This window comes from Dromaius novaehollandiae, chromosome 6 (genome assembly GCF_036370855.1).
Source record: "Dromaius novaehollandiae isolate bDroNov1 chromosome 6, bDroNov1.hap1, whole genome shotgun sequence".
Taxonomy (NCBI): Eukaryota; Metazoa; Chordata; class Aves; order Casuariiformes; family Dromaiidae; genus Dromaius; species Dromaius novaehollandiae.
In genome coordinates this window covers 24,784,413-24,812,383 of record NC_088103.1, presented here as the reverse complement: position 1 = coordinate 24,812,383, position 27,971 = coordinate 24,784,413, and the positions used below count along the sequence as shown (strand labels likewise).

The 27,971-nt window shown below is 44.9% G+C and overlaps 1 protein-coding gene across 12 annotated transcripts in view; it reads left to right on the top strand.

Annotated features, from left to right (window-relative positions):
* Positions 1 to 27,971, top strand: part of TLL2 (tolloid like 2) — a 104,344-nt gene that overhangs the window by 24,968 nt on the left and 51,405 nt on the right. For 6 of the 12 annotated variants that reach the window (XM_064513912.1, XM_064513914.1, XM_064513916.1 and 3 more), the window contains exon 2: positions 12,261 to 12,371. The exons of 5 other annotated variants lie outside the window; for them this stretch is intronic. In XM_064513912.1, the coding sequence (XP_064369982.1) occupies positions 12,261 to 12,371 (111 nt within the window). Of the gene's footprint in view, positions 1 to 12,260; positions 12,372 to 21,007; positions 21,085 to 27,971 lie in introns of those variants that run through there. One more of the 12 variants, XM_064513920.1, reaches the window with a different exon arrangement.

The window sequence follows — 27,971 nt, the reverse complement described above, 5'->3', positions numbered from 1 at the left end:
CACTGCTGCTACCACTGTGGCTGCTAATCTCCTGATCTTTTCATTGTTCTGTTTTTGGCAACTAAAATTCTCCACCCAGGCCTGAGAATTTAACATCAGCACATTTGCATGACTGATCAGATTTGTCTCGCTTCTACGACGACATTGTTTCTATGGAAAATTAATGGATTCTCATGTTGTATTTTTGATGGCTGAAACCACCCCCCTGCCACCCTCCCATCCCAGGCTCTCAGAGGGGAAGTTTGTAAACACCTCAAATTAGCTGTCAGATGTAAATAGGTCCCATTTCTTTCCTGCCTGCTGTCCATTTCTTTTCAATCTTCCGTCAATGCTGCAACAGTCCTCTCCTGGTGTGGGTGGATAAGAAACAATGAGTAAAATGAACCTATGTTTGCTTTCCATGTCTGGCCCTTGAATGGATATGATTTATCACAAACTACCCTCTTTCATCCAGGACTATGTGATTTTTAAATTGTCAGTGTGCCTTAAGCTTTCCTCCAAGCTGGCCTAGGTTGTTAGTGTCCTTTCCTGAGGATGTAGCTTAGCTAATAGCTCAGCATCTGTTTGTCTGCAATGAGACAAATTTTTCTGCGGGAGGACAGTTGCCAGTGAGTTTTCTGCCTGTCCGTTTGGGAGCACCTCTTCCCCTGCTGCATAACTGCAGGCTGCAAGTAGGTGAAAACACTGAGGTTTTGACACCTAGTGTGTCAGGAAAAAGGGACAATTTTTTCAAAGGAAGCTGCTATCTGAAGGAAAAACATCCCTCCTGAATGATGCAGTTAAATAAGCTATAATTGTTCATTTTGCATTATGGGCATGGCTGGTGAAATGTCCTTAACAGGGGGAATGTGCTCAAGCACTGTATTATCCCAAATGAAATTTAGGGTTGCAGCAGTTTTAATTTTAAAATTTTCTTCTGCCATCTCTAAGGTTATTATTCCTCAACTTAATTTTGAGGAATAAATCCAGGTCAAGTCCCATGGTGTGGGAGTTACCTGAGGAGAAAGGCTGACCTGGATTGTCTCCTCCCACAGGACGAGCTGATGGCCAGAAGGCTCAGCCAGTCTCTCTTGTGGGACATCCAGCAAGTGGGATGCATCATTTTAGGTCAAGGTTTCCTAACCCATGATATGAAGAAGGGATGGCTGAACAAGGACCTGAATGTTGAGACAGCAACCTGTCTGTCAGATGGGAACTGTGATCCCAGCCTCTGTTTCCTCTGGCTGTCAGATTGTCATATCTGAGCTTCTGAGAAAGAAACTACGCAAGGCTGGTCCTGTCTTTGAAGTGATACTGGAGTGAGAGGGTGATCTCTGACTCTCCTCAGCCTGGGCCAGCCTACAGGCTGTTTCTGAGCTTATCTTCAGACTTAGGGAAAGGCCAAGCATTCTTGACTATGAAGGCAAGTCCACTAGACAACTCTCCACGCTGTTCATGTCTTCTCCAGGGAGCTCAAGGGCATCCTTGGACATGTCCCAGAGCAGCCAGGCCTTTCGTCTTGCTTCTGACCCAGCTGGCAAGATGCCACATGCTAGGCCAGAGGTGGGAGACTGCAGAGCAAGGCAGTGGTGCCTTCTGAGCAGGGCTTCTCTCTGAGTAGCTCTGAGCACCTAGGCCTGTGTGTGCTGGGGTCTTTCTCCTGCCCTGTGACAAATGCACCCAGCAGGCAACTTATAGCCTCTGATATGTGGGTTCTAGAGCAGGAGGGACACATGTGCCTAGCAGGTAGGGGCCCATGCTGAGTGAGGGGAATTCATAAATCTTGTGAATGATGCTTGAGTAGTATGGGAAGCTCTTAAATAGTTGATGACTGAATTGCTCCTGAAAATCAGGGCCTATATCCTCCCCAAGGCAGAGGGGAAGGTCGCTTTGAAAAGAGCTCATTTCATTGCTGCATAGCTGGACAGTATTTGGTTGTCTTGTTTTTCCTGTCTAACACAGACTTGGCATGTGGCCTGAGGTGTGCTTGCCTCTAAAGAACCTGTTTTGAGGCTCACCAGCCCAAGATGGGCTGATGTTTTTCCCTGAGGGTAGCTGGAACTACTGGGGAGCCTAACTGAGCATGGTGTTCCTTCCTTCTGGTTTAAGTCCAAATATCCAGAGTGTAAGACCAGCCTGGTGTCTCAGCCAGGGAGTCACATTTGCAAGTGGAATATGCTTTGCTTTATTGCTTTGTTAATTAAGATGTGCTGCAAATGAGAGGCAGGAAGCTATGAGAACTGAATTGTTTAGTTGCTTAGAACCAAAGTGTTGCCACTTCTTTTGGTAAAAATGCTGAAAATATGGAGGTAAGGTGATTAATCTGAATTTCTGTGGTGGAGGGAGAGAAAGGAGGCAGGAGAGGATCTGCTCCATGTTGGCAGAGGCTAGGCTGAAGCGATCGGCTGTTACTTTTCTGGATGTGATTGTTGCTGGGGGCTTTGAATTATATTAGCGTGGAAAAACTGCCTCCAACTGAAGGGCTGCAAATCATCACAGGGCCAATAGGGAGGAAAAGAGAACTATAAAAGAGGAAATCAATTTAATACTCAGTGGGTGTTTGCAGCGTGTTCACCCTTCCTTCAAATTGCCAAAGGAAAGATTAATTAAAGTTATATTGAGCTGCAAAAATGATGGAGGGAGTGAGACGGGACTTGTATGGTACAGCTTTTTCCATAATTAATTGACAAAGACATCCTTGGATTTCATTACCCAGAACGTTGCCATCTCCTGCTCTTAAAGGGCAGGTGAAGCGATGCTGGTTTTCCAACCTAGCGCTGCTGCCTTGCAGGGTGAGCTGATGAGGAACATTTATTTCATATGCACTTGGGGTAAGGTGAAGCAGGGATGGATGGGAAGGGTGCTGCCTCTGTCAAGTAAGCTTTGCACCTATTATGGGTCCTATCATTTATGATCAGACCACGAAATGTTTTTGTCTGCCTGCATTTTTGATTCCCACTGCCCTTGTGGCTGAGTGCTGTGCGCTCTGCAAAGTGTGAGTGTTGGTGGGGGATGGTGATAGCTGGAGCCTAGATCTCTTGTCTCTATCTGGCCTTTTCCACATTTATTTAGTTGGAATAGCTTCTCAGTGGGGTGTGACAAAGCTGCCTCTAGCTTTGTGAGGTGACTTGAGAAGTCACAAGAGGCCAGGGTTGTCTGGACCACTTGCTGACGGTCAAATAGAGAAGTGGATATGGCTTCCTTTTTCCTATTGGCATGATCAAGCTGCCATGTGTGTGCCTTCTTTCTTTTCACTGAAAAGCTGCACCTGATCAGTGCTATCTTTGTGACAGGCTTTTCCCAGTTGCACTGGTTGCTTTTTGGAGCTGTTGTCTATTACTTTCTCCCTACATCTCTGCAGTAGGATTTGGACACACCAGGGCTTTGCCTCTGTGACAGAGTTTCAGAAGAAGCCGACTCCTATAAATTGAAATGCAACCTGGACTACCAAGTTCTATCTATCTGTGATTATAACATTTCTTCCCAAATTCTCCCTTGAGAGTCTTTGCTTGGCTTGATGCCAGAGCTTCTCTTGATCCTGGCAGGATATAAAGCTTCCTGCTCTTGTCCTTCTGAAAGGGAGCTATGCCATTCCTCTCTGAGGGTATTTAAACACCTCACAGTGCAAGAGAGAGTATCTGCGTACCGTGCTGTTATAATGGGAGGGCTCTGGTGCCTGCCCAGCAGTCCAAGGGCTGGAAATCCTGAAGGCTTGTTTCCTCTGCTGATTTCCGTAATAAATTCTAAATATCTCAGTGCAGGGCTGGGAGATGTAGAGCAGGCTGAGGTTTTAGATTAATTGGATGCAGCAGCTTCAGTCTACATTGGCAATACTGGCATCATGGCCAAGTTCTGTTTGTTGTGCATTATTACAATGATGGGTGATAGTGCCTGACTATGGGATATTGCAGAAAATAAATTATATATATACTATGTATATATATATATATAAAAAAATAAAAAATAAAAAAAATAATTATAACAGGCTCTTAACGGAAGGCCAGCACTAAGATCAAATGTAATTGACCAGACCAGGAAGAGAAAAAATAATCACATCTTAATGGAAATGCTGGTTTTGGCACTTCTTAAAGCAGCTAGGATGAAAGAAACAATGGCTCAGCTGGTTAAATTACACTACATTGGCAAATCAAGGGTTTTGTTTTGTTTTGTTTTGTTTTTGGCAGGGGCAACTTGCCAGGCTGTTGGCTTACAGAGAAGATAACAGGCCTTTTCTGAATCACCATTGACTTTTCTCCTGTTTGGCCCTGAACTTTGTGTTACTTGGAGAACAAACAGACCCATGAACACTAGCCCTATTTAAAAGCAATTAGTCTGCACTCTTTCTTACAGGCTGGGAAGGTGTCAGTGGCTGAGCTCATGGCTGTTGGTAGCTGAAGACATAAAATATGTAGTTTCTGATCAGCCCTGGATGCTCTAAAGGGAGACTGTTGTTTCACAGTTCATTAGCTCAGTACAGAAAACATTTTTTCTAGTCTGCCATATTTGCAGACTGCTCCCTGAAGCACTGAAAAATAACAACAAATAGAGAGATGTCCAGGCAAGGAGGAGGGGGTGGTATTCAGCTGAGGGATAGACAGACATCACTAGGGTGGAGGGAGGAGATGCTGAGCTGGCACGAGAGCCAAAAGAAGAATCTCACTTTGGGATGGTGGAACAGGGTGGTGGGATGCTGCCTGCCCTAGGGAACAAACTGGGTCTGAAAGCCATTCCTGACTTGTGAGGAAAAAGGGCACGGAAATTCAGCCCCCTCCTCAGCAGAACGGAACAGCTGTGGCCATGCTGGAGCTAGACAGGAGCAGGGAAGGACAGCTGCATCCCTCAGCCAGCAGCAGGAGAGTCAGAGTTATCTGGGTAGAAGGACAGCCCTCAGTCCTAGGGAGTCTGCAGGCACAGCAAGTGCTGCAGAGCTTGGTATCACCTGTACACAAGCGAGGTGTCTAAGTGAGTGTACTTGCCTGCAGAGTGGCTCTGTGCGTGTCTGTCTCTGTTGAAGGGGAGAGATAAAAATACATACATTTGTGTGCCCATGATGGCTTTTTTAAAGTCAGTTGATTGCCTATATGTGAAATGTGGCCAGGAGGCACACCTCACACTGTGTACAGCTTTCATGGAAAACAATTTAAAGATGCACAGCCAAAGCCCTGTATCTTTCCAGTATCATCGTAGGACATGCATAGTCACCTAGAGCAGAAAAGATGTGCATTTTATTAAGCTGCATAGCTCAATTTACCTTTTTCAGAAACATGAAAGGTTAAGCCAGTCCCTTGGGTTTTGCACACCCAATTATGGGGAAATAGCATCCTTAACCCTGTAAGACCCTCTGAAGTGATAGGCAGTGGATATCCCCTTGCAGTGTTTTCTTATGAAGAGGTGAGAGGCGAGAGGGCAGGTGTTTAACCATTTAAGAGCCCGTAGAGGGAGCTGCTTTGCTGCCAGCAGCTTGGACTTCACTCCGTGTTCACATATGACCTCATGCATTGCTCATTGTACCGGTAATGGATTAGATCACTGAGCTGGATTCATTGCCATGCAGATGTGAAAAAGATGAGGGCCTTGTGTGAGGAAGCAACCAGCAGTAGGACAGTTATGAATATTAAAAGAAGATCTTTCTTTTAATCTAATTATGGCAGACGGTATAATCCCTGCCACTGAGTGGTTTAGTTCTCTGTTAAAATAACATAGCATTCAGTGAAGAATGAGCAGGTATTGTTTCTTAAAGCTGGTCATTGCCTAGGCTTACATGCCTATTCACAGCTTTGGACAAACGCAAGGCTAAGATGTTTGTTTATTAATATATCATCACCTTCCAGGGAAGGCTTTTAATGAACGTGAACTGGAATGAATATGAATTCATGGCCTAATTATGTCTCCTGCAAATAACTTTCCAAGACAGAGTACTGCAGGAGGGCTATGTATAGGAATTTTGGCCACTCAGGTTTCTGAAGAAGCCTGAACAGCAATTCAGACTCTGGTTCCCAGGACGTTTTGATGTTCTTGAAATATCTGTTGCTGTTTAAAACTGGACCGCGTTGTTATACATTATTCCACAAACTGAGACTTGTTTCTGAAATGAAATGTGGTCCCTGGGCAGGGAAACTCCTGCTGGCTGAGAAGTTAATTGTTGAGTCTCTATTGCCAGGAAACCACACTGAAGCCAGACAGCAGCTCTGCCTCTAGGCACCCTTGCTGTGTGGACTGGTTTACTGCCAGAGTCTTCAGGCCAGCTTATTCCCAAAGCTGGCCAATGGGAAATTTCTGATCATCCCTACGGAGGAGAAACAAACTGATACAGATTAAAACAAAAAGGCTGAATGTGGCAGTCTTGACGCTTTTCTCTTGACTGCTGCTGCTGCTTGTTTTCTAGCCTCCTTTGGTTCAGGCAGCGTTCAACACTCAGGATATGACCCTATTTCTACAGCATTTATTTGGGATTTTTTGCCCAAAAGAATGTGTTGGGTTTTTTCTTTCTCAAGGTATGGATCTTTTTCAGCATACTTCAGAATATTTTTCTACCTGTTCTTGTGTCAGCAGGCAGGTCAGCAACAGCAGTAGCAGACAACTTGTCTTCCTGCATGGGGCCCATGCACGAGAAAGAAGAAAAATGGAGACACTGGGAACTCTGATCTGTTGGTTTATTTATTTATTGTTAGACTGAAGAGTGTTAGCCCTAATGAAAGCATGACCAGCCCTGAAAATTCAATCTCCAAGTGCTCAGAGTGGTCAGGTTGGGAAGCATCAGCAAATACTCAAAATAACTAGCTTGTTTTGGCCAGCACATCAACAGTTATATTGCTGTTTGCCAGGAGATGGCACTCGTTATTACCTACCTGTGTGTGCACATCCATGCCCAGGGCTCCTTACATACCCAGGCCAGGGTGTTGCCAAGGTAGGACACTGCTTTTCCCATATTCTATTCTGCTATGGTGCAGGCACCTTTGGGACAGCAGGAGCTGGTGCTGGGTATTCCAGTAACACAAATGATGGCGAACAGAGTGGAGATAGACTTTTCCCCTTGCAAATACATGTGTGATTGATCCTGTAGGTTTGGGCAGGTTCAGAGCATATTCTTTGAGTGCACCATGGTCCACATACAGCCAGTGCAGCTCAACACTTGAGTGACACAGCTGAGTCTGCTACCTGGTTGCCTGAAAGTTGCATCTGTTAAAATATCGGAGATGCCAAGATTAATTCTGCAAACACTTCTTCCTTGAATGTTTTGCACTGACACCCACATACAGGAATGGTCATGAGGCATCTCTTTTTGGGAACCCAAACACCATCTACACACAGAGGCTGTGAACACTAGGAGAAACTGTGTTTGAGACATGAGTATTGCTGAAATGAGTCTGATGCATCTGTTTGGGTTCACACTGCTATTTATTTTCCATACTCATTGCTGTACTGTACTTTGAGAAATCTGTTGGGCAAGAGTAAAGTCCTTCCAACAAAACTGTGTTAAAACCACACTGGAAGATCTGAAATGAAGTCTGCCAGCATAAGTCATGCCAGCTGGCTCCAAGTTCAGACAAGACCCTGGAGATGATGACATACACTAGCTTAACATGGCTCTGTCCTCACAGAAGGAGGGCTCCTTTGGCTCAAGTTGTAGGGCATAATCCTCAATCTGGTTTCAGCTCCTATTCAGCCCCTAAAACCTGCCATTTCTTAATAAAAGCTCCTGTCAGTGAAAGAGTCTATATTTGTGGTGGGGTGGGATGGAGGGAGCTTTCCTGGCAGGGAGGGTTTGCCTGTACCCTAGGCCTTTTTTGCTGTGCATCTCTCACAGCTGTTCCTGATGGTTGCTACAGTGAAAATTGCTGTGATTTCCCTAGTGTCCAGAGACTGCCTGCTTTGTAGATCCCTGTCATTGGGGTGTATCTATGGCCTAAAGTGAATGGGGGCTTCCTGGCAAGGGGCCATGGTAAGCAAATGGGTGACAGTTTTGCTGCCAGTCGTGCTTGATTATTGGAGACGAGTTCAAATACAGACATTGAGTGAAGTTTTTCAAGCATGGGGTTTTATATATACATACATATATATATATATGTAGTTCTGTCAACTTAAGTTGCTTTCAAATACATGCTTAAATGCAGAGCTGACTGTGGTAAAGGGGAAGGAGACCCATCTCCAGGTATTTGTTTTGAAGTGCTGAGATCAGCCTGCTTTTAATAAATCATGGTATCATATTTTGTTTTGAAATTTATCTTTAAGAGCGATGTTATTAGTAGATTTTCTGTGCTGAATGCCAGAAGCTTTTCTTGGTGATTTTTGTACTTGTTTTCTTTGAAAATAAATAAATCGAGAGGAACATAATTTGCTTAAAAGGCCTAAATGAAACATTGTTTCAGAGAAAGGAATATTTTAAGCTATTGCGAACATTTTTTTTGTATTGAATTCTCACTAGAGGCAGCAAAATCATTTTTTCCCTCTTGAAATCAGATTGTGCAACTCAAAACTAAAGAACAGAGAAAGTGCAAGCAGGAATGAAAGAAAGAAGCCACTTTGGATCGTCACATTGCTTTAGAGTGGGAGTATACCAGAGCCCACCAAACAAGTTACTGTGGAAAAGGAAGGACTGTGAAGGCACTGGTGGGTTTGGACTACGCATCTGTAAGTGAAACTCAGAAACCGTTCAGACTTTCTTCTGACTAGGAGGAGGTATTTTCCTTCCTGGTGCAGTCTGCTGTACCTTCCGGGTGTCATGGTACCTCTGTGCTTAGCATGCAATGCAAACACCAGTGTGTGGACTGTTTTCTTGAGGGTAAGTTGTATGAAATTGCATTTCACAAACAAACCTAGCATCCTGTTGTCATTCCCCCCTGCCCCAGCAGACAAATGCTGTCCAGTTGCATATATGTTGGGAGGTGGTAAGGTTAACTGTTCTGGGGTTAAGAGGTGCTTGGTGCAGATTACTAGTCCAGCGTGGAGGCAAACCCTCATGTTGGCTGTGTGAATCTCAGTAAGAGCTGCTCTGTTCTGATTATCCAAAATGATTAATATATCTTCTTAAACAAAAGATGGTGTGCTGTTCTGCTGAGTGTTAGAGCTTGCACCTGGCTGTATACTGCAGAGTTCTGCCAAAAGAAATGCTGGTTTCCAAGTTTGTTAGCCTGCTGTTCAAAGATTTAAATTTTTTGTTTGTTTTTGTTTTGTCTTTTGGAAACCCTCCCACATTAAATTAAAAAGGAGATTTTGGTTAAGGAAGTCAGAAGGGATGCTTTGAGATGCTTCATTTGCCAGCAGTCTCTGAACTTGTGACCTCTTATAATAAAGTACTTGGGCTTCCGGTGAGACAGCTCCCTCAGGGTGTAAGCAAGCCTCTTTCAGGCTTGTCTGTCTTTAGGAAGGAGCCTTTGGCAGCACAGGAGAAGTTGCAGTGCAGTGTTTTCAGTTGGGACTTCCAGCGAGGAAAGTTGTTCAGCTGGTTCAGGACTGTGATAAATCATGGCTCCCCTGAAGCATGCTGGGACTGCAGAGAGCTGGAAATAAATGCTAGAGAAATCCAGCTTTTGTTGTGGGCTATCTTTCAGGATGATGTATGGCTTTGTAACAGAAGCAGATTCCTTTGCCATGGCTGGAGAAAACTGCTGCCTTCCACTGGGAACGAAAATGTAACAATACTGCTTATGTAAATCCATGCTGCAGCCTTGCCTGGAAAGCTGTGCTTTGGCATGGGCTACCTCATCCTGAAAAATAAACAATGTAATACTAATGGAAAAGAGTCTCTGAGAGACCAGGGTGGTGAAAATTAATCTGGGGCTGAAAAGGGGCTATTGGTTTGGTAGCAAGGGATGTTAGGGAAGGGGTATCTGTTTGGCCAGTATAATAGTTAGTTACCAGATGTGGCTGGGGAAGGTGTCAGAGGGCATGGGGTGCTGTTTTCATCTGGGCCCCTTGTATGCTGCATCGCCCTGAGCAAGTCATTTCTCTGTTTGAAAAAAGAAAATTACTTTTCTTTGAACTTGAGCCAGAGGCTCATACGTCACTGCTTTCTTCCACAGGCCATTCTCAACCAGCTTACCTCTTGGCTATGCCAATAGCATTGTTAGCTGGAGGGTATTTGACAGTGTTTTAGTTTCTTCTCTATGACTCTTCTGCCTGAGGGCTTGGGTTGCCAAGAATTTGGAGAGATCCTGTCTGAGCCGAGTGAGTGTATCGCACTCAGCCTAGAGAAGCCCTGGTTCAGTTCTGGGACTCCTGAGACTCTGTCCTGCTTATAGCTGATGTCAGCCTGTGTGTAGATTTGTTTGCACAGCCTATGGCCTCTTCTGGAGCTGTTGCTTTATTTCCATACTGTGGGTTTTGGTGGCACTGGCAAGGACACCCAGCCAAAAAGCCAGAGCTGATCCTGTGCAGGCTGGGAGGTGAGCAGGATCTAAAAGCTGAGAAAATCTTTCTGCAGCAGGGGACTGAGGGTGAGGAGTAGGACCAAAACCTGCTGTATGTCACAGAAGGAGGGCAGGACAGATCTGATCTCACCAGTGCCTGCAAAAGTAGGCCGTGGACATTAGGTGAAAATACCTAGCTGCTCCTGGAAAGTGAATTTCAATGAGGAAATAGGCAAGACTTGACTCTGACAGGGGTTGAGGTACTGACCTGCTGTGTCTTTAAAATCTGTGTTGTTCTAAGGCCGAGCTGGTGTGGAGCCGGAGCAATGGCAGCAAGTAACAAGCAGTAACAGAGAATCTGGAGTCCCAACTCCCAGTCTGCTACTGTGGCCGGATAAGCGGAGTGGGAAAGAGCCCGGTTTCAGGAAAAGGAGGAAGCAGCTGAACTCCCCTTCGCTCACCCCAGGGCTGCAGTGCTCATAGCGGCTCTCGGCTGGTGTAGTGTGTGCCAGCTGGGGTGTGCCCAGAAGTGTGCAAAGACTCTGCAGTTCCTGTGTCCCAGAATGGTGACACTGGTAAATGCTATCGAACAGACTGAGATGCAGAACAGAGGAGGCAAAAGTGCTGCATCAGAACTTAGTCTCCCAGTGCCATGACATATCAGAAAAAACATCCCTCTCTGAGTTAACTCTTCATTATTAAATTGTCATAGATCCAGCTGCTAGTTTGTGATATTCAGGCCAAGGTTGCTATTTTGTCTGGTCTTGGCAGCAAAAGCAGAGTGGTGAGTAAAATCCACTGGTTCCTCAGGCCAAACATATTTGGTCAGTGATGCTGCTGGTGTGGCAATGAGACATCCCCCCCAGAATGTAAATGTTGTTGACTCAATAAGAAAAAAAAAAAAAAGATTCCATCATGCCTGTTGCAGGCAGCAACTCAGCGTTGCTCCTTTGGTGACTTACTGAGTTCTCTTGAGCTACGCCAGACACTAATTTCCTCTGTTTTTTGTTTTTATCAGCTTACACAGGCTTCACATATGGGTTTTAACAAGTCTGTTCGTAACCTGTTTGTTATCTCTGAAAAGTGTTGTGTTTGGTCAAGTGCTTCATCATCTGTGTTTATTTTGTTCGAATTCCAAATATGGTAACTGTACACTGTGCAGAGTTAACTCAGGATACTCCAGGGATATCATTTTTTCCACTAGAAGGGTTTCCAGTCTATTTCTCTGACTTGCGAATGTTGAGGTATTGGTTTGTTTATTTTCTTGGCTTCTGGCTGAAACTCAACGATTTTTTCAAAATTAAAAACTCTGCAAACTTAAATCAGGGTAACTGATCCAACGGGGACAAATAGCCAGCATTTCTGCAGCGCAGTGGAAACGGTCGGCTGGCTCACAGATTGGATTTAGACCAGTGCAGCATGTGTCTGAGAGCTAACCATGTGTATTAGATCCTGCAGGCCGACACTGTAGCCGTTAGACATACGCTGATGTGCTTGAATGCTTCACTGTTGTCCTCATGTCTTTTGCAAATCGTTAGCCAGTGGATGGTGCAGATGCAGCATCTCAGTCAGAATCTGAGCTGCGACCTAGCTAACTCCTTCACACTAGCTAGGGGAATGCCAATAAATTATGACCATTTTAGTCATTAATGAAGAGTAAATATTACCACCTTAGCCCCTAGCTGGGAGCCAAACCTAAACCAAAGAGTGACATGAGGAATCTCAATGAAGAGATTGCACAGTGGCTGAATTTAAATACTGTCACCTCTTCTCCACCAATGTGTGCTCCATCTGTGTTTTAAAAAATGCTATTGTGTATGACCTTTTTCTGGTCCATGGAGCAATTGCCTTTCAGGTGTGATATGGGCCACATAGGAATTGTACTTTCCTTCCAAGATAGAATCAAACTAATTGCAGTTTGTTTCTCTCCAGCTGCCTTTTGGGGAGATATCGCTTTAGATGAAGATGATTTGAAGCTCTTTCAAATAGACAGAACTGTTGACTTAACAAAGCACTCAGATGGCAACGCAAGACACACATCAGGTAAGGGCAGCCCAGAGATGGCAGTGCCTTCTTTCCTCTCATTTTATTGCTAGGGAGGAAGGAGTTCTCTGTTACTCCTGTTGCCTGGTCCCACAGGCAGGGAAAGCATGGAAAACCTGGATATGTGGCTAGGCATGGGATTAATCGTTCATTAAAAATGGAGATGCAATTTGCATAGAGGGCAGCCATGCAGCCTCTTATCTGATCTGAGAGAGAATAGTTTCAAATTTACAATGCTGGTCTCTTCCTATGAGGAACTGCATTTCCGCAAATCTAAAAGGAAATGTGTTTGAAATAAGACACTTGGTTTGGCATTAGTTTTGACTCACATTGGAAAATGAGGGAGACAATAAACGCCATGTATGGAATAATGCACTTTTTCAGTTGTCCACCTAAGTAATACCCACTAAAATCTTAAGTACAGGCTATATGAAGTCATGTTGTAATAAAAATAGCTTATCAATCATTGTGATTTTCTATAAAAGCAATAGATGGGGTCACATTTGCTAAGATAATTTAAGTGGGCCATTCTGACCAAGGTAACTTGACCAATTGTTACCCCTACACAGCTATTACATATGCCCAGTCTTGTGCCAGACCAGAGTTGTTTTTTGAGTGAGGATCTTTGATTTGACTCCAGCTCTAACAGTGTCTGAAACACTGTGTGACTTGCTGGGAGGGCTTTAAGGGCTCTGTGTAGTATCATTGTCTCTACTCCACTTTTATACTGGCAAAGAAGGAAATTGTTGAAAATCTGAGCTCTGGGCAAAACCAGAGGTAGCAGAGACAAAGCACGTCAGAGTGCACTTTATTCTCTGCCTCGTGTTGTGCTCTTAGGTGGGATGAAAAGTTGAGTGGAGAGTGAAATCATTGGGACATCGTGTTCACCCGACCCCCTGTGCCTCTCAGCTCATTTTGCATCATTTGTGAGGATGGATGGCCACTTCTGTATCCTTGTGACTGCCTTGACCTTGGTTTCAGATATCTGAGCCCCATGCAGGTGCTGTTCTGGTATCACTGCTCTACCTTCCTGTTGGGATGAGTGTGAAGTATGACACATCTATCTCCCAATGCAGACACATGCTTTTGATGTCGATGTATCTCTTAAATTCATGCTGAGCTGAACTTCTGGGCAGATAAGGGCTGTCCAGTTCTTCAGAATACTGATTGTCCCTCGGAAATGCCATTATCCTGGGCTGTCATGTACCTTAGCTTATTCATGTCATGTTGCAGGCTGTGTTTCAGGCTGCTGTCACTCTCAAGTGACAGGTGATTTGGAGTGTGTTGACTTCAGGGCAGAAAGTGAGTCAGAAAATAAAGACTGAGTAGGTGGGCCAGGCAGTGTTTGTCTCCTCCATATCCTTTTAGCTGCTCCTGAAATCAGATGAGGAGATTGCTGGGGAAGCAAAGCCAAACAGGGTTTGATTGTGTCAGTTTTCAGTGGTGGCTTTTTTAGTTGTCAAATCCTGCATGTTTTTGCAGTCAATTTTCAGACCCACACCATCTGATAAACAAACTGAATTTTATAACCTGTGTTCATATCATGTAATGCAGGCACTGGTCTCTTACAACCATGACTCACATTGCGTGATTGAGCTAGACTCTTCCTGGTGCCTTTTATTGACTGAGGCAAGGCTGGTATGCCATGCAATGCTCTACATTAGGCAGATGGTGATGGCCATGTCCACATCTGCAGGCTTCATTCATCCTCCAGCTTCAAACCCTGTAAATACAAGCTGATAAATGGCCAGCCCCTGAGACCATCGTAGTGGGCTTAGCTTCCTGCGGAGCATGTGTAGAGGGTTGTCTGTACTCACTTGCCCTGTGAGGGGCCTCTACAGGGGTTAGAAAGGCTGATTCTTCTCCTATGGGTTTTGCTTGACACTGATGTGAATTGTAAGAGGGTGGTCCACTTCAGCATGGTGGGGACTGGGACCCATTCTTCCCTGGTAGAAAGTCCTACCCTCTGCTTTTTTATTTGCAGTGGGAAGAATGCAACCTCTGTACAGAAACAGCCCAAGACCTTTTATGAATGGGACCCCTTGAATTATAACATTTCAGAGTTTCCTAAAGCTGTTAATCAGATTAGTTGTGTAATAGAGAAAGAACTTAATATGTATATACAGACACATAGGCTCTTCTTATCTGGGAGGTGCAGTTCTGAACAAACTATCAGGTCAGGCATTCTCCTTTCCCTTTGTTGTTTCCTTGTGCACAGAAAATCATGTATGGCTGGGAGGAGTGAGGGAAGGGGTTCAAATTGTGCCATTTGATGCTCTTGGGCTGTTTTTAGGTGTACATTCTTTTAGCTTGTGTGGAGTATCTCTAGCTAGCTGTCAGGCCCTGGAGGAAAAATGCAGTTTCCACATTCCTGGGGCTGATGGGAACATGGTTCTTCAGTGAACCTAGATACAACTGAAGATACCTGTTTTTGTAAAAGTTGTGGCTTGGCTGATGAGGGCTGAGACTCTGTCAGATATTTAAAGTTTTCCCATTCCAACTGCCTTTTTTCCAGTTTCTTTCAATCTCCTGCCTAGAAAGACAGCTATGCCCTTCTCTAGGTCCTTGAGAGGTAAGCAGGGAACCTGATCTCAGAACAGCCTGGATTCTGCCACAGATCTCTGTGCTGAGTTCACAGCATGGATGTGGTCAGAGCTTGGTTCCTGCCTATATCTCCTGCTTGCAGAAATACCAAAATCACTATTCAGGCCCTCAGCATTTGTAAGCCTACTCTGAAGTAGCGTGATGCCTTTTATTTTGCTAAAGCAACTATGCCCATGGTTTGACTTGTGGGAGAAAGGGTGCCTTGAAGTTCAGTGTTTCCAAGTATTGCCATTTTCTGGGCAAGTATCAGACCCAGTGTTTCATTCCCACTGTTTGGGACTTGAAGTAGTGAACCAAATAGCATCATCCTCCTGGTGAAGTCACAGAGCTGGAAACCTGCAAGTAGGGTAGCAGTCCCTTCCCTCTGAGGCACATTGGCTCAGAGCCCTTTGGAGATCCCTTTGAAGGAGGCTCATACGTGGTTTACAGTTGAGTTTAGCTATCTCCATGCTTACTTTGGAAGACTTTGGTGTCTTTCTCAGATGTTCTTTAGCCTCTTCTCCCCTCACACATTCTGGTGGGTTCTAACTGAAGAGTTAGGGGTGGGTTCCCTTCCGCAGCTCCTGCCCTTTGGAACGGCCCTAACTTGTGTCTCCCCAGCTTGGTACTTTGCTTCAGAACTCCAGCAGTGATGGCTCTCTTCTGACTTTTCTGGATGTCTCCATCCAGTGTGCCTGGATCCTCTTGTGGGCATGGTCACATCGGGAATTGGTGTTACACAGGAAATTGCATCACTTGTTCTGTGTACTTAAAGCCTTTTGGAGCACCAGACATGATCTGGTAGTTGTTACTCATGTGAGCTCCTTTGCTCCAAAGGAGCTTCCTTTCCAAGGATTTGTCATGGAGAGCACAGATTGAGCAGCTGGAAACTGCAGAAGGTTTTGCAATAGCATCTTGCATGCAAACCATCATTCTCATGTATTGGTAGCAGTGGGGTTTTCTTCAGACTCTGCTGAGGGAAAGGCAGGCATGATGGCAGTCTGCAGCTATGTGTAGTCCATTTAATCCAAGTAATTTTTAGGTGTCTGCATGCTGATCTCTGTCAACCAAGTTAGACCTCTCAGAGCTCTGAGTTAGTACAGAGTATTTGCAAACAGTATAGATGAAGTCTGAGTGAATGCCAGGAGATGTGCTCTTATAACAGGACTCCGAACTACCAACTAGTTCATTTCTCATTCAGACCCTTTCAGTATTTCCCTGAAGATTTATTCCAAAGTGCTTTCCTCCAACCCAATTTTAAATCATTCCAGTAATAAGACTTCTGTGCTCCTTTCACACACCTCAGCCTCAGCTCTGCTTGGTTTTACTCTCATCGGTGATCTGATAAAACACCTATTTAAAGCTGCACATTTGACCTTTCTTTGAGTCAAGAAAATTTTCTAATTTTCCAAGCCAGAAAAAAATGCTTGCTTTTTTACTCATTAGTTGCTGCCCTTTGAACCCATGTGCTGTGCTCTGAGAATCGCCTGTGTTCTTTTTGTTTGCTGCTTTTTATATTATTAGAGATTCTGCAGGCCAAATTATACCCTCCATCTCATCCTCTCATCCTATTATTACCGTCTGCCATGCCATCTAAAAATCTGCCGAAGAGGAAATTCCCCCCTCCCTCTCAAAGTTGTACAGCTAGTGGGGGAAAACAATAAGGCATATTATTAAAATGAAAGTGCTTTGCATTTAAAATGTTTGAGTTAGCTTCCTCTCTCTCTCTCTCAAATCATTTTTGTGAGATCAGGTTTTGATGCAAATCAGTCATTCTCATGCAGCAGTGCTGAAGTGGATACCCTTAGGATTTGGCCCAGTATAGTTACAATAATGGTTCAAAACATGATGAAACAAATCAGATACCCAGAGATCTGTCAGTGAGTGCTATCCTCAGTAAGGCAACTCTTAGCCAACTCCTAGTCACTTTGGTAAAAGTTCTTCAAAAAAACCTTACATTTTTGAAGGGTTTCTCATAGATTTTTTAAAAGTTTATTTAAAATATTTACTTTTACAAAATATCTCTTTTTTGGAAGAAACTTGAGACAAAGCTCTGAAAATTCCCGTGCTGCTGAGACCCCCCCTGACAACTTTGAAGTGTGGGGAAACAAGATGATCCACCAGGAGGCTGTGAAACTGCCTAGGGTCACTTTTCTGTTGGACCTAAATGAGGAGCAGCCCCTGGGTCCAGTGGTGCGAGGTAACTGTCTTTGCTTTATTGCTTCATTTGCTGAAGCATGAGCCACAGAGGAAGAAGGAAGGAAGGTCTTTTCTTTTCTTACTGTGCCTGTATGAAGAATATGCATGTTTAATCCTAAAGGGCTTCATTTAAGTTTTGTCAGACAGCTTGGGGATTAGGAGGAGTTTTCTGAAATATTACTGCTTTTCCTGATTTTTGTATAGTTGAGGCAGTTTCCAGTCCTGAAAGGCATCTCTGTGAGTAAGAAAAACAAGTTTGTCTCTTGTGTTCTGGCTTTGGCTTCAGCAGATCAGAAGACACAGGAGTCTGGCTGCCCTTATTGAAACCGTGCTGTGTTGGACTTGCTGCTGAGGCAGTGACTCTATGTCTCACTGCAGCCAAGAATGCTTTTCAAGAACACTCAGAATGGGTTTTATTTTCCTCTGATACTGAGGGGTTTTAGGCTCGTGGTCTGAAGACCTTGACAAGGCTTTCACACTTGAAGAGATCAACGTAAGGAAGGGTTTGTGGAGTATCCTGACTAGCTAGAGGAAGTAATTCTACAGATATCAGTGCAGTTGAAACAGGGTTATGTTTGATCTCAGGGTTTCTACTGAAATGGGAATGAGAAATGGCTTTGAACCACATATGGTATTTAACAGCTGACGTGGAGATAGAGGCTGCCATGTATGGCATCAGATTCATTAGTGTAATGCAAGCCAGTCATTCTCTGGTAAATAAGACACAGAGGAGTTCAGCATTAAACCTTCCCCCAGTAAGAGCAGGGAGTTGGTTTGTTGGCACGTGGGAGCCTCCTTGCACAACTCCACTGCTCTCAGTCACGTTGGGAAAATGCAGGCAAGCTATTCCCCTGGTTCACCAGGACTGCACAAGGCCCATGATTGCAGCAACCTGTTTTTCTTTTGTTGTTGTGAGATGCCCTTGGCCACTCTGTTTCAGAGGACTCTTCCTGTTTCAGAGCTGGCTCACAGCTTTTTTTGCAGCATGACAGCCCAGAATCACTGATTTAGATGCACTGTGCTTTGGGGTGTTGAGGCAAACCTCGAAGAGATCTGGAAGGGAACAGAAGAATGTGCACTACTGTGTGAGTGCATGTCTGAAAAGTCCCTCTGGTGCAGAGGGGATGACTGCAGTGCTTACTGAATCGCATGGCAGCTCTGGTGGGCTGTCAGCCCCTAAAATACGTTCCACTGCTCTCTGGTTACATTACTGAGGTAAGACATTAACCTTCACATGAGCTGGGATTGCTTGCAGGACAGATTGCTTTGCAGGACAGATTGCTAGACTGTGGTTCTCTTGCTCAGAGCTGTATTGTCTAGCCTCAGGCTGGAGAGTAAGACCTTTTGACTGCTTAAGCTGCTTGAAGCAGTCACAAACAGGGCTTCTGCTGTTTCACTTTGGAGGAGATTTCACAGTCCGGGAGCTGTGGCCAGTTGTAATGCTTCACATTACTTTCAAGTCCTCTTTGATGCTACTGATGTGTTTCTAGCGAAACTCAGAATAGTGCAAAATGTCCTCCCAAAAAATTCCGAAAAGGATTTTTAAGACATGGTTGACTAAGATTCCAGGGAAGATCTGATTTATGGATTTGAAGGAGAGCCAGTTAAATTCAGCTGATTTGACACACGTAAGCCAAGCTCAGAGCTGTTTTTCCCATGTGACTCATGTTGGGTCCTCAGCTGTAGTGGTGCTTGGTTCAGGGTAGAATGGGTGGACTTCAACATTGTACTGCTGGATTCAGAATTGCCCAGGGCACAAGCTGTACTTCACTTAGGCTTAGAGCATTTCTAGGCATCATGATAACTTAATCCAAGCAGTGCTGACCATGACTGGCCAGGAGCAGCGCAAATCACTACATACATGTTGTAACATAACCCGCATTTGTGAACTCTGTACAGAGGTCTGCTCTTCTACTGGGAAATCTTTAGTGAATGTTGCTTCCTCCAGTGTGGGCAGGAGAGCATCATTGTTCCAAGAGGCCAGTCCAACGGTTTTATATGACTGTTTGCATAACTCTTGTCAGTTTGTCATAACACTTGATGCGCGCTCTAGGGTTTTCTCTTCACAGTCCCTGTAAGCTCTTTGCAGGAAGAGGAGCCTCAGCCCATTCTGCAGGGAGGCAGGTGCCAAATGCCCAGACACCTGGTCTGGTGGTGAAGTTTGTTTAGCTGCATCAAATGATTTTCCCATGACCAGCCCCAATGTTTACCTTTTTGTGTCCATTCAGTCAGGGGTTTTACCAAAGCAGACAACCATGAAATGAATTTCCCATAGTTCTGTAGTTTACTAAGGCAAGGCAAGTACTCTCCTTTGGCAGTACTGGGTAAGTGCTCTAGGGCTCAGACCGCTCTTCTTCAGACTTTTTTTTGAATTACTCCCTTTACCACTTTCACATTTTTGTGCAACAAGCCAGTGGTCCTCTCTTTGCAGAAAGGCAGACATCGTGTTTTTTCCTTCTAGCTCAGAGTCTTGCAGTCCTCCTATTGCAGTCTCGTCAGACCTGCCTGATTTTCTCCAGTGTGAAGATAATTGCCCAGAAAGCCCATGACCCCTGCATTTTGTTGAGGAACCCTCCAATTCCTCCTGCAGTTAAGGCTGTCCTGTCAGCAAATGCTGATCTTTAAGGCTGTTATTTTTACTCCAAATGCTTTTCCTTTTTCTTTGATTTCTAAGTGCCAGCTTTAAGTCCCTTCACGGACATGTTGACTGGGATTTTTCTCTGTAATTCCTGCTCTTAGAGATGCCCTTTTGCTACTCACAGGAACAGAGTCTGTCTGTCTTGTGCTTGACAGTAATGTGGAGAGGAGAAGGTGATCAAGCCAGGGAGCAGAAGTGTGCGAGATGTATATATGTGCAAAGAGCCCGGATCCGCTAAAGAGGTCTCCTCGCCAGATTGGGAATATAGCCCTGGATCACCCTGTTCCATGGATGCCAACGGCTGGGAACTCAGTTTGTCAGGCTTGTGTTGTCCCTTCTCTGCTGCCAGCTGTATGTACTGCCACTGCCACCACTTACTGGATTCCTTGAGGCTTTGCCTAGTTCTGACAGTGTGTGCAGGGCGATCCCACAGGCTTCAGGCCCAGAGCCTGCGCATATGCTGCATGGCAAATGTGCTTGCCCAGCAAGTGGGCTGCAGCTCAGTTCACAGGCAGGTGTTCTGCAGTGGGAGGCCTTGCAGCTTACGCCTCCAAATGCACAGCACTGGCCAGCTTTGTGCTTTTGGCTGTGCTGTTTTGCCTTTTCTACACTGCTTGCTTCCAGTAAGAAAGACTTCCACTAATTGTTTAATGTGGGAGCAAGACAGAGATGCAGAGCAGCAACTTGTTTCTTTTCTCTCACCTTTGTATGTGCTGGGGATAATTTTGATTTCCTCACTCCACCACCTCCTGTGTGTTGCGCACTCATCTCTCCTGCTTTAGAGATTCCCTGTTTTCCTTGGGTCTCCCGTATGCCATTCCCCCCTTGCCCTGAGTGCTGTATTCTTCTCCCTTAGAAGGCAGTTTCACCTTCCTCCCTTCCCAGTGAGGGCTCTGTATGTCCAACCATTTCTCCCTTCCTGTAATCACCTAAGACGAGTCATTCTTCTCTTTAGTTTCCTCCTCAGAACTCTCCCCTGTGTGATACCTATGGAGAGCTGTCTCACATGCTGATGAATACAGTTTTGCTCTTTTCTTACACCTGCTTCCCCATATGTTTTTTGTTCCCATCTTTGCACTGCTTTTAGATGGTTTTGTTACAGCCCCTAGCACATGTGACCTTGAAATATGCTGGAGGAGAGAGTGGTCCTTGAGTGCTAGGATAATGTTTGAGTCAACATCAGAAGTTAATGGAAGACTGTCCACTGCCTCCCCAGGAAGTGAGTTGCCACTTGTGATGTGTGTAAGCAGTAACAGGAGGTGCCGGTCTTTTCTCCACCTGTCACACCAAAAGGTACGCAGGCTCTGGTTTTCTTTTGACTAGGGACTTTCCGGTATGGTATATTGCTCCAAAATCCATTGGGACCAGCAGAGCTTGCAGTTTTCCCTGATGCAGAGGGATGTGGTGTTCCAAATTCAGCTTGTGATCAGCAGAGAAATGCTTCACTCACCATGAGAGAGATAAAGTCCATTTCCTCTCTCACCTTTGCTCATGATAAATGTCCTTGCAGCACAGGTGAAAGAAAGCTCCAAGTGTTGCACAGAGTGAATGACACAGCCCTGCTACTTCTTCTGTGTTACCCTTGGAGTAAGATGTGTTTTTTCCTTCTGCCTGGGTGTCCAATGGCAGCTGGTCATGTGCACTGCAAAGTTTGTTTTGGAAATGCACTGTTCTCTGAAATCAAGTTTTCTAGGTGGTGGCCTTCTGCCTGTCAAAATAAGTGGTTTTATTTCTCCCTTACAGCCAATATTCAGCCTGACATAGTTTTTCCTTTAGTGATTTTATGAGCTCTGCATTATTGCTCAAGTTAATCCACACAAGCAATAAAGCTTCCTCCATTGTAACAAAAATCCCCAGCTATTTCAAACTTTGCCATCTATCCATCCTTAGTGGAAACTTACTGGTGTTTATCCTATGAGTCCAATTCATATGCTTCTTTTGGAAATAAGATGGGAAGATAATAACTCCGTATCACTTTTGTCAAATGCTGCACATTAGAGATTAATCTGCTTGGATTTTGGTAATGAGCAATTAACTTTCTTTAAGCACTGAAGACAACTGCAAAAACTTGTATACGTTGATGCCACAGTCCAAGCTGCTTACAAACAGCCAACCTCTATAGCTGCTTCTTATTCAACATGGTGCCATCATCAGACTTGGGCGCAGCTGCAGATTAGAGCCGTGGCTGCAGCAGCGTCACTGCACAGACAATGCAAGCTGAATCCCTGTTGCTCCCTGCTTGGCTTTGCCTGCCTTTGGCTCCCAGCCCCACTGCTTTCCCCCACCCCTAAATTATTCTTTTAGATAGATCTCAGTCACCTAGAAGTTGGTGCAAAATGGCGTTATTAACCCTTCAGGGAGCTAAGGCAGTCACTATGTAGAGCACTTATAGCATCTGATTCCTGTTTGCAACTGTCTTGCTCTTGATCGCTCTTAATTAAATTTTCTTTAGCTGTTGTCTACAGCCGGTGTGACACACTGGGAGGCTGTTCCTTTTACTGATGCCAGAAGCATCTGAATAGTCTTTTGTGTTTAAGTGGAGGTTATTAAATAGCTTTGTATTAATTAACTGTGATGCAGGCAGTGCATGGGCAAATGTACTTGAGGGGATCAGTTTATCCATATGGAATTACATTGGAAGTTAAATCCATTACCCTAATTGTAAAATTCGACAGTGCTTAGCCAATAACTGTGGAATTGCCTAAATCATGCATTTGTTTCAGAGCTGGGCAAATGCCTAATTTCCTTGAATACTTGCTTAAATGAAAATTTGAATTTGCCTCAACTGTGTAGGCTGCTTTTTCATTTCCAAGAGTGTTTTAGCAAATGAATTTGGAGGCAGAAATGATCAGTGAAAGAGCAGGATCTAATAAGCTAGGAGAGCAGTCATTGCAGGACGGTAACTCTGGGAGGCTTGCCGTGGATGCCTTGCTCTTCAGGCTCTCTCCTTTCAAGCAGGGATGTTACCGTGCCCACAAAATAAAAGTTGCTTACCTCATTCAATGAAATAGCTGGTGGCTGGCAGTAAAGTGCTTGCAGGTCCAAGAAGCAATCAGTGGCCAAAATGACTTGGTGAATAATGGCAAACAACAAATAAGTTAAAGTTGTAAACTGCTCATGGTTAATTGTGAACAGAAAGGGGTTACATTTGTGGAATAAATGTGTTCACTTCGAGTTGCTTGTTCAAGCCTAATTTGGAAAGAGGGCTGACATTTGTAGCTACAGTGGACAAAAAAAAAAAAAACTTCACTGCAGCTTCCCCTTTCAAAATGGCAAGGACAAAGTATTTATTCAGCTGTCAAGTGGGGAAAGAAAGCAAATTAGTTTTAGGCTGAAATGCCATACTGTCTTTGCTGCTGTAGTTTTGGGGCCAGATGGTGATTTGGATAGCCTTGGGGAAGTTTCTCTGGGGCAAAGATCAGGAGCAAAAGGAAATATTCAAATTATTTTGCTGTTTCACTTCCTAGAGCTGTCCTACAGGGAAGGTAGTGTGAGATTTATAAAGCTGTGTCTGAGGGGTAATTAGCTGCACTATTCTTCTTGAAATTGATGGTGTTGCTGAATCCTAGAGTCAGTTTGTGGCAGAGATAAGGTTTGAGATTTCCTTTTCCACTGATTTAACTCCCCCACTGAATTGCAGCTGTGCCTGGGTTGGATCGGGCAGCTTCTCTGCCAGGAGCTCTCAGTGCAGCAGTTAACTGTAGTGAAGAAAGCTTGCTCTGCCACTCATACCCCAACTCCCCTGCTGTTTCTTTAATGACTGCAAATGATTCAGGCATCTGTTTTGCTAAGGAGCTGAGAGATGGCACCTGGAGCTGGGTGGCATCATGCTGGAGCATTGGTCCACTGTGGAACTGAAGGGCTTCTGCTCCCAAGCAGTGCCACCTTCTCCAGTGCTGTGTGTCCTTGCTGGCTGTTGGCCATCTCAGGGCTGGCTGGACTGTGAATTGCTGCAATCCCGGCTCCCAGCCTTATGACTACAGCAACAGAAACCCGTGCCTCCATCACCACCCTCCTGGCTAGCCATATGCTCAGGGAAGCTCTTGCTCGGTCCAGACCTTGTTTGGGCTTGTTAATCTCCACGCCACTTGTTCAGCAAGTGATTTGGGGGGTGACCTGGGAAAGAGCAGGAGGAGAGCCAATGTTGGGAGGAAGGAGGAGTTTGTTGTATGGAGTCCTGTTACCTTCCCCTGGAGGGTGAGGGGTGACCTCCTGCTTGGTCATGGCTCTCTGTGGGGAAGGGGAGGTGTTTGATGTGCTGAGGCATGACTTAACCTATGTGCAGTTGAAGGTCACTGCCCTCCCTTTGAGAGCCTACAGGGAAAAGCTCTCAATGGCAATAGCTGAAACTTGAACCGTCTGCTCTGGATCCCCTCCAACACCCTGGGAAATGGGATGGTATTGCTAGCTCCTGCATTGCCCCAATGCTCTACATGCTGCCTGCCATGGTTTTGTTGCCCTTGGCCAACTGCAGGGCCTCCCTGCATGCACGGTGGGGAGCTGAGTGGCTGTCCTAGCTGAGCAGGTCTCAGCCACCACAGCTCCGCGCCACAGAAGGTGTGGAGACAGGAGCCTGCTGGGCCTTGGGGCTAGTGTTGCTCTGAGGTAATCCCAGCAGTGGCCAGATTTGGCTCCTGCTCCCAAAGCTTTTTCAAGCCCCACACTAGGCCCCACTTGCCCCTATGACCTCTGTGCTAGCTTTTGCCTTAATTTCCCTGATGTTAGCCTGTGTTGTTAGTAGTCAGCTGGGGTGTCCTTTAAATGAGCTGTGGTAGAGCTGGCAGGTAACAGGGCAGATGCGGTATCTCTGCTGTATCTACTTGGGATGTTCACCTGGTTGTCAAACATGGCACAGGCTCCTAGGGAGTGAGAAGGCACCAAAACTTTCAGGAGGCTCCAGGTTCTCCCTTCCAAGGGGTGGGAGTGTCTGAAAATCCCGTCAGAAAGCAAGCTGGAAGAAAGGTCTCTGTGCTGGCACCGTGCACTCCCCATGGAAGGAGTTTAATTGCATCCAAACATAATTTAGCTTCCAATGTAATGTTTTCATTTGAGTTAATTTTTATCCACTATAAATGAGGGAAGGGGAAAACAAAGGGATTAGAAAGGCTCAGTGGGAGGAGTGGTCTGGCCAGGCTGCAGAGAGTTGGCCAGCCATGCCTGGGAGCCCAGAGCTCGAATGGAGCCGGGGGATGCTGCAAGGTAGCACAGTAAGCTGTGCATAACTGTGCCTGGAGAGGCCCCAGAGTAGACTGAGGTTGAAGCAATTAGACTTTGCAGGTCAAAAGCAGGGGATGTTAGCAGAGGGGGGCCGGGAGGGTTTGTACTGCCTGCTAGAACAGCAGTGGATGAGCCCAAGCCAGCTCTTACAGTTTCATTATCAGCTGAAAATTAATTTCTTTTCTATTTTTTTTCTTCCTTTCAAAGGACAGACTGGAAAGGAGGAGGATTGTTGTGAATGAAGAGGGATGTGTGAGAGAGAGGCAGACATGCTGTTAGAACTAGATTTTGACCTGTTGGGTTCACAGGGAATCTAGTGCAAAACAGGGGTAGTGGGTGTTACACGTTACTGCTTTGATGTACTGGAAGAGGAGAAGTCTCACACTGTGTGGGAACCTGGCCATACAGCGAAGATATGCACATAGCCAAAGTACTTGTGGACTCATTTTAGCTTTTAGTGGCATTCGCCTGAGTAAAAGCAGTATAAGCCAGGGTGTTACAGATCTCTTTCTCACTGGAAGGAATCAGTAACATGACACAAATTGTCAGTAACTTTCCTTTCCCCCTCCCCTTCCTCCCCCCCTCCCGGGACAGAAGTGGTTGTTAATAGCCTGCAAGGCAAGGCTCTCTTCCAGTCTTCTCAGTCCTTCCCTGTTTTCAGAGAGTATTGCTTCCTTAAGCATTGACTCCTCATTGAAAGATTGGTGGAGAGGTTGGATCAGGTTCTCCCATTTTTTTGCAACAGCTTCCTTAAAAAGAAGCTTCATCACAGTACAGAAGTGACACAGCCACTCCTGGAAAACTGGGGAGTGCCCGGGGAAAATGGAGGGTGTTGGAGAATGGTGTTGCCTACAGTTCTGCTGGTACAAACATGCCACGGAGGGTGGCCAGCAGAAGGTGTATTAAGTGCTTTGCAACTTGCATCTGTGACAGGTCTGTGTTTGCTTAGCTGAGCTCACCTTCCGCTTCTTGTGAACTTTCCTGAGATATCAGTGTTCAATCCCTGCACAAGCATTCGCAGAGCTGGTGCGGAGATGACACGTCTGCTTGTCAGGCAGCCTGTCTTTGTTTTTGACTAATCTGGACCCTAGGACTCTTCTGAGTTACTGCAGCTAGCCAGCTTACTCTGAATATGAAAAACAGATTCCAGGAGGGAACTTGGAGTTCAGAATTCACTTCCTTTTTAATATATTTTTCTTTAAGTAATTTGAGGAGAGACTTCAGCTACTCTACTGGCAGGAAATGCTAAAGGATCTATCTCAAATCATTTGGTCAGATCTCCAGGGCGATGGGGTTTATGAAAGGTTTTTGCTATAGACTCTCCACTAGCTCTGGGAAACATCTCTTCCCCTTTCTGACTGCATTTTCCTGGTAGAGCTTGTTTTAATAAAATCATCACTTTACCTGTGATTGTGCAAGAAAGTCTTTTCTCTACCCTAAAAAGTTGTTGATCACTGTTTAATAAGGAAATTAAAAAGCAGTATGTAACATCAAGTTTGACTTATCCTGTCCTTCCAGAAGCTTCTTTGATGGACATAATATGATAGAGTTTACCTGAACTGACGCATTAATCAGTGATGGGTGTTTAGTCTTACCTGTATTTCTTGTTTTTGTTGATCCTTCATTGTAGCCTCTGTTCGAAATCAGAGCTCTGAACTGTGGCATGTGACTAGCATATATATGAAATTAAACTATTTAAGTGAGGTATTTTAAAGCATGGGCAGGGAATATGGAATGGTTAATCATTTCTGCAATTTATTTTCAGATGCTTTTTTCTCTGGCTGCATCCTGGCTCTGAAATGCACTTCCCTTCACCATAAAACATACTAGAAAAGGTCTTGATGAGGTTTGATCCATGTGAGACCAGCTAATTATGTGTGTAGTCAAGCTGTTCCCTGCTGAATTACAAGTAGGAGAATCTAGGAAAGTCCCCAGGGCTCACTGGGGACTCCTTGTTCCTCAAGGAAGGTGACAAATGCAGTGGTTGGAGCCACCTTCCAAGGTCAGCTGTGGAGACCTTCTCCTGTGCAAGCAGGAACAGGAGGTCCAGCAAATATGGAAAGGACATTCAGTGACCTCGAGAGGGAAGATTATCCTGGCTTGGAATCACACTGAAGATAGAAGGTTTGATTTTTATCAAAAAATCACCTTGGAGGAGAATGAGATGTTGCAAACTTCATCCCAGCCAATTTCCCATCTAGGAATATTTTGTGTTCTCAGTTTTCTGGGGATTTTCTCCTCAGATTTTGTAGACTTGTCAGGTTATATTTTTGTTGACTGGACTTGTCAGGTCAGATTTTCAGACACCTGCAACTCTTATTGGCAGTAGTTGAATTTGGACTTAAATTTCAGATAGGCATAGTCTGCAAGTTAAGCTCGAAGTATCTCAGGATAGACTGATGTTTCTCCTTAGCTTTCAAGTGGTAACTCATCTGGCTTCAGAGTAATGGTTTCAGGTAAAAACTAGAAAACAAGTGCTTCTATGGTGTTTTGGAAGTTGGCTGCCTCTCAAACAGTTTTGCGGTGTTATGGCATGTTACTTAGGGTCAGAGGGTAGCAATTGGAGGGTGCATTTCCAGGTCCAGTACATGTATCCCAAGTCACTGAGAGACTCCTTAGCTGCTTTGCCTGTTTTTTTCTTTTTTAATTAAGAAGTCCCTAGTGTTTGTAATCAAGTGGAGGCATGCACAGAAATTTTATGTAGTAAGCCATTTGATTGCTGCTTCTTTGGTAGTTCAGACTATCTGGGTTTTTTGTTTGTTTGTTTGTTTTTAAAAAAAAGCACACACAACCATAAATACCCTCCACCTTAAATTGCATTTTGTAGAATACAAATTTACAGGTTCTGTAACTTACTAAGGTGTTCCTCTGCTTGTTCCACCCTGTCTTGTAGGAATTATGGGTACTATAAGGATTGTGCTTCCCACTCTTCCCTCAGGTTACACGTCTTTTAACCTACACTA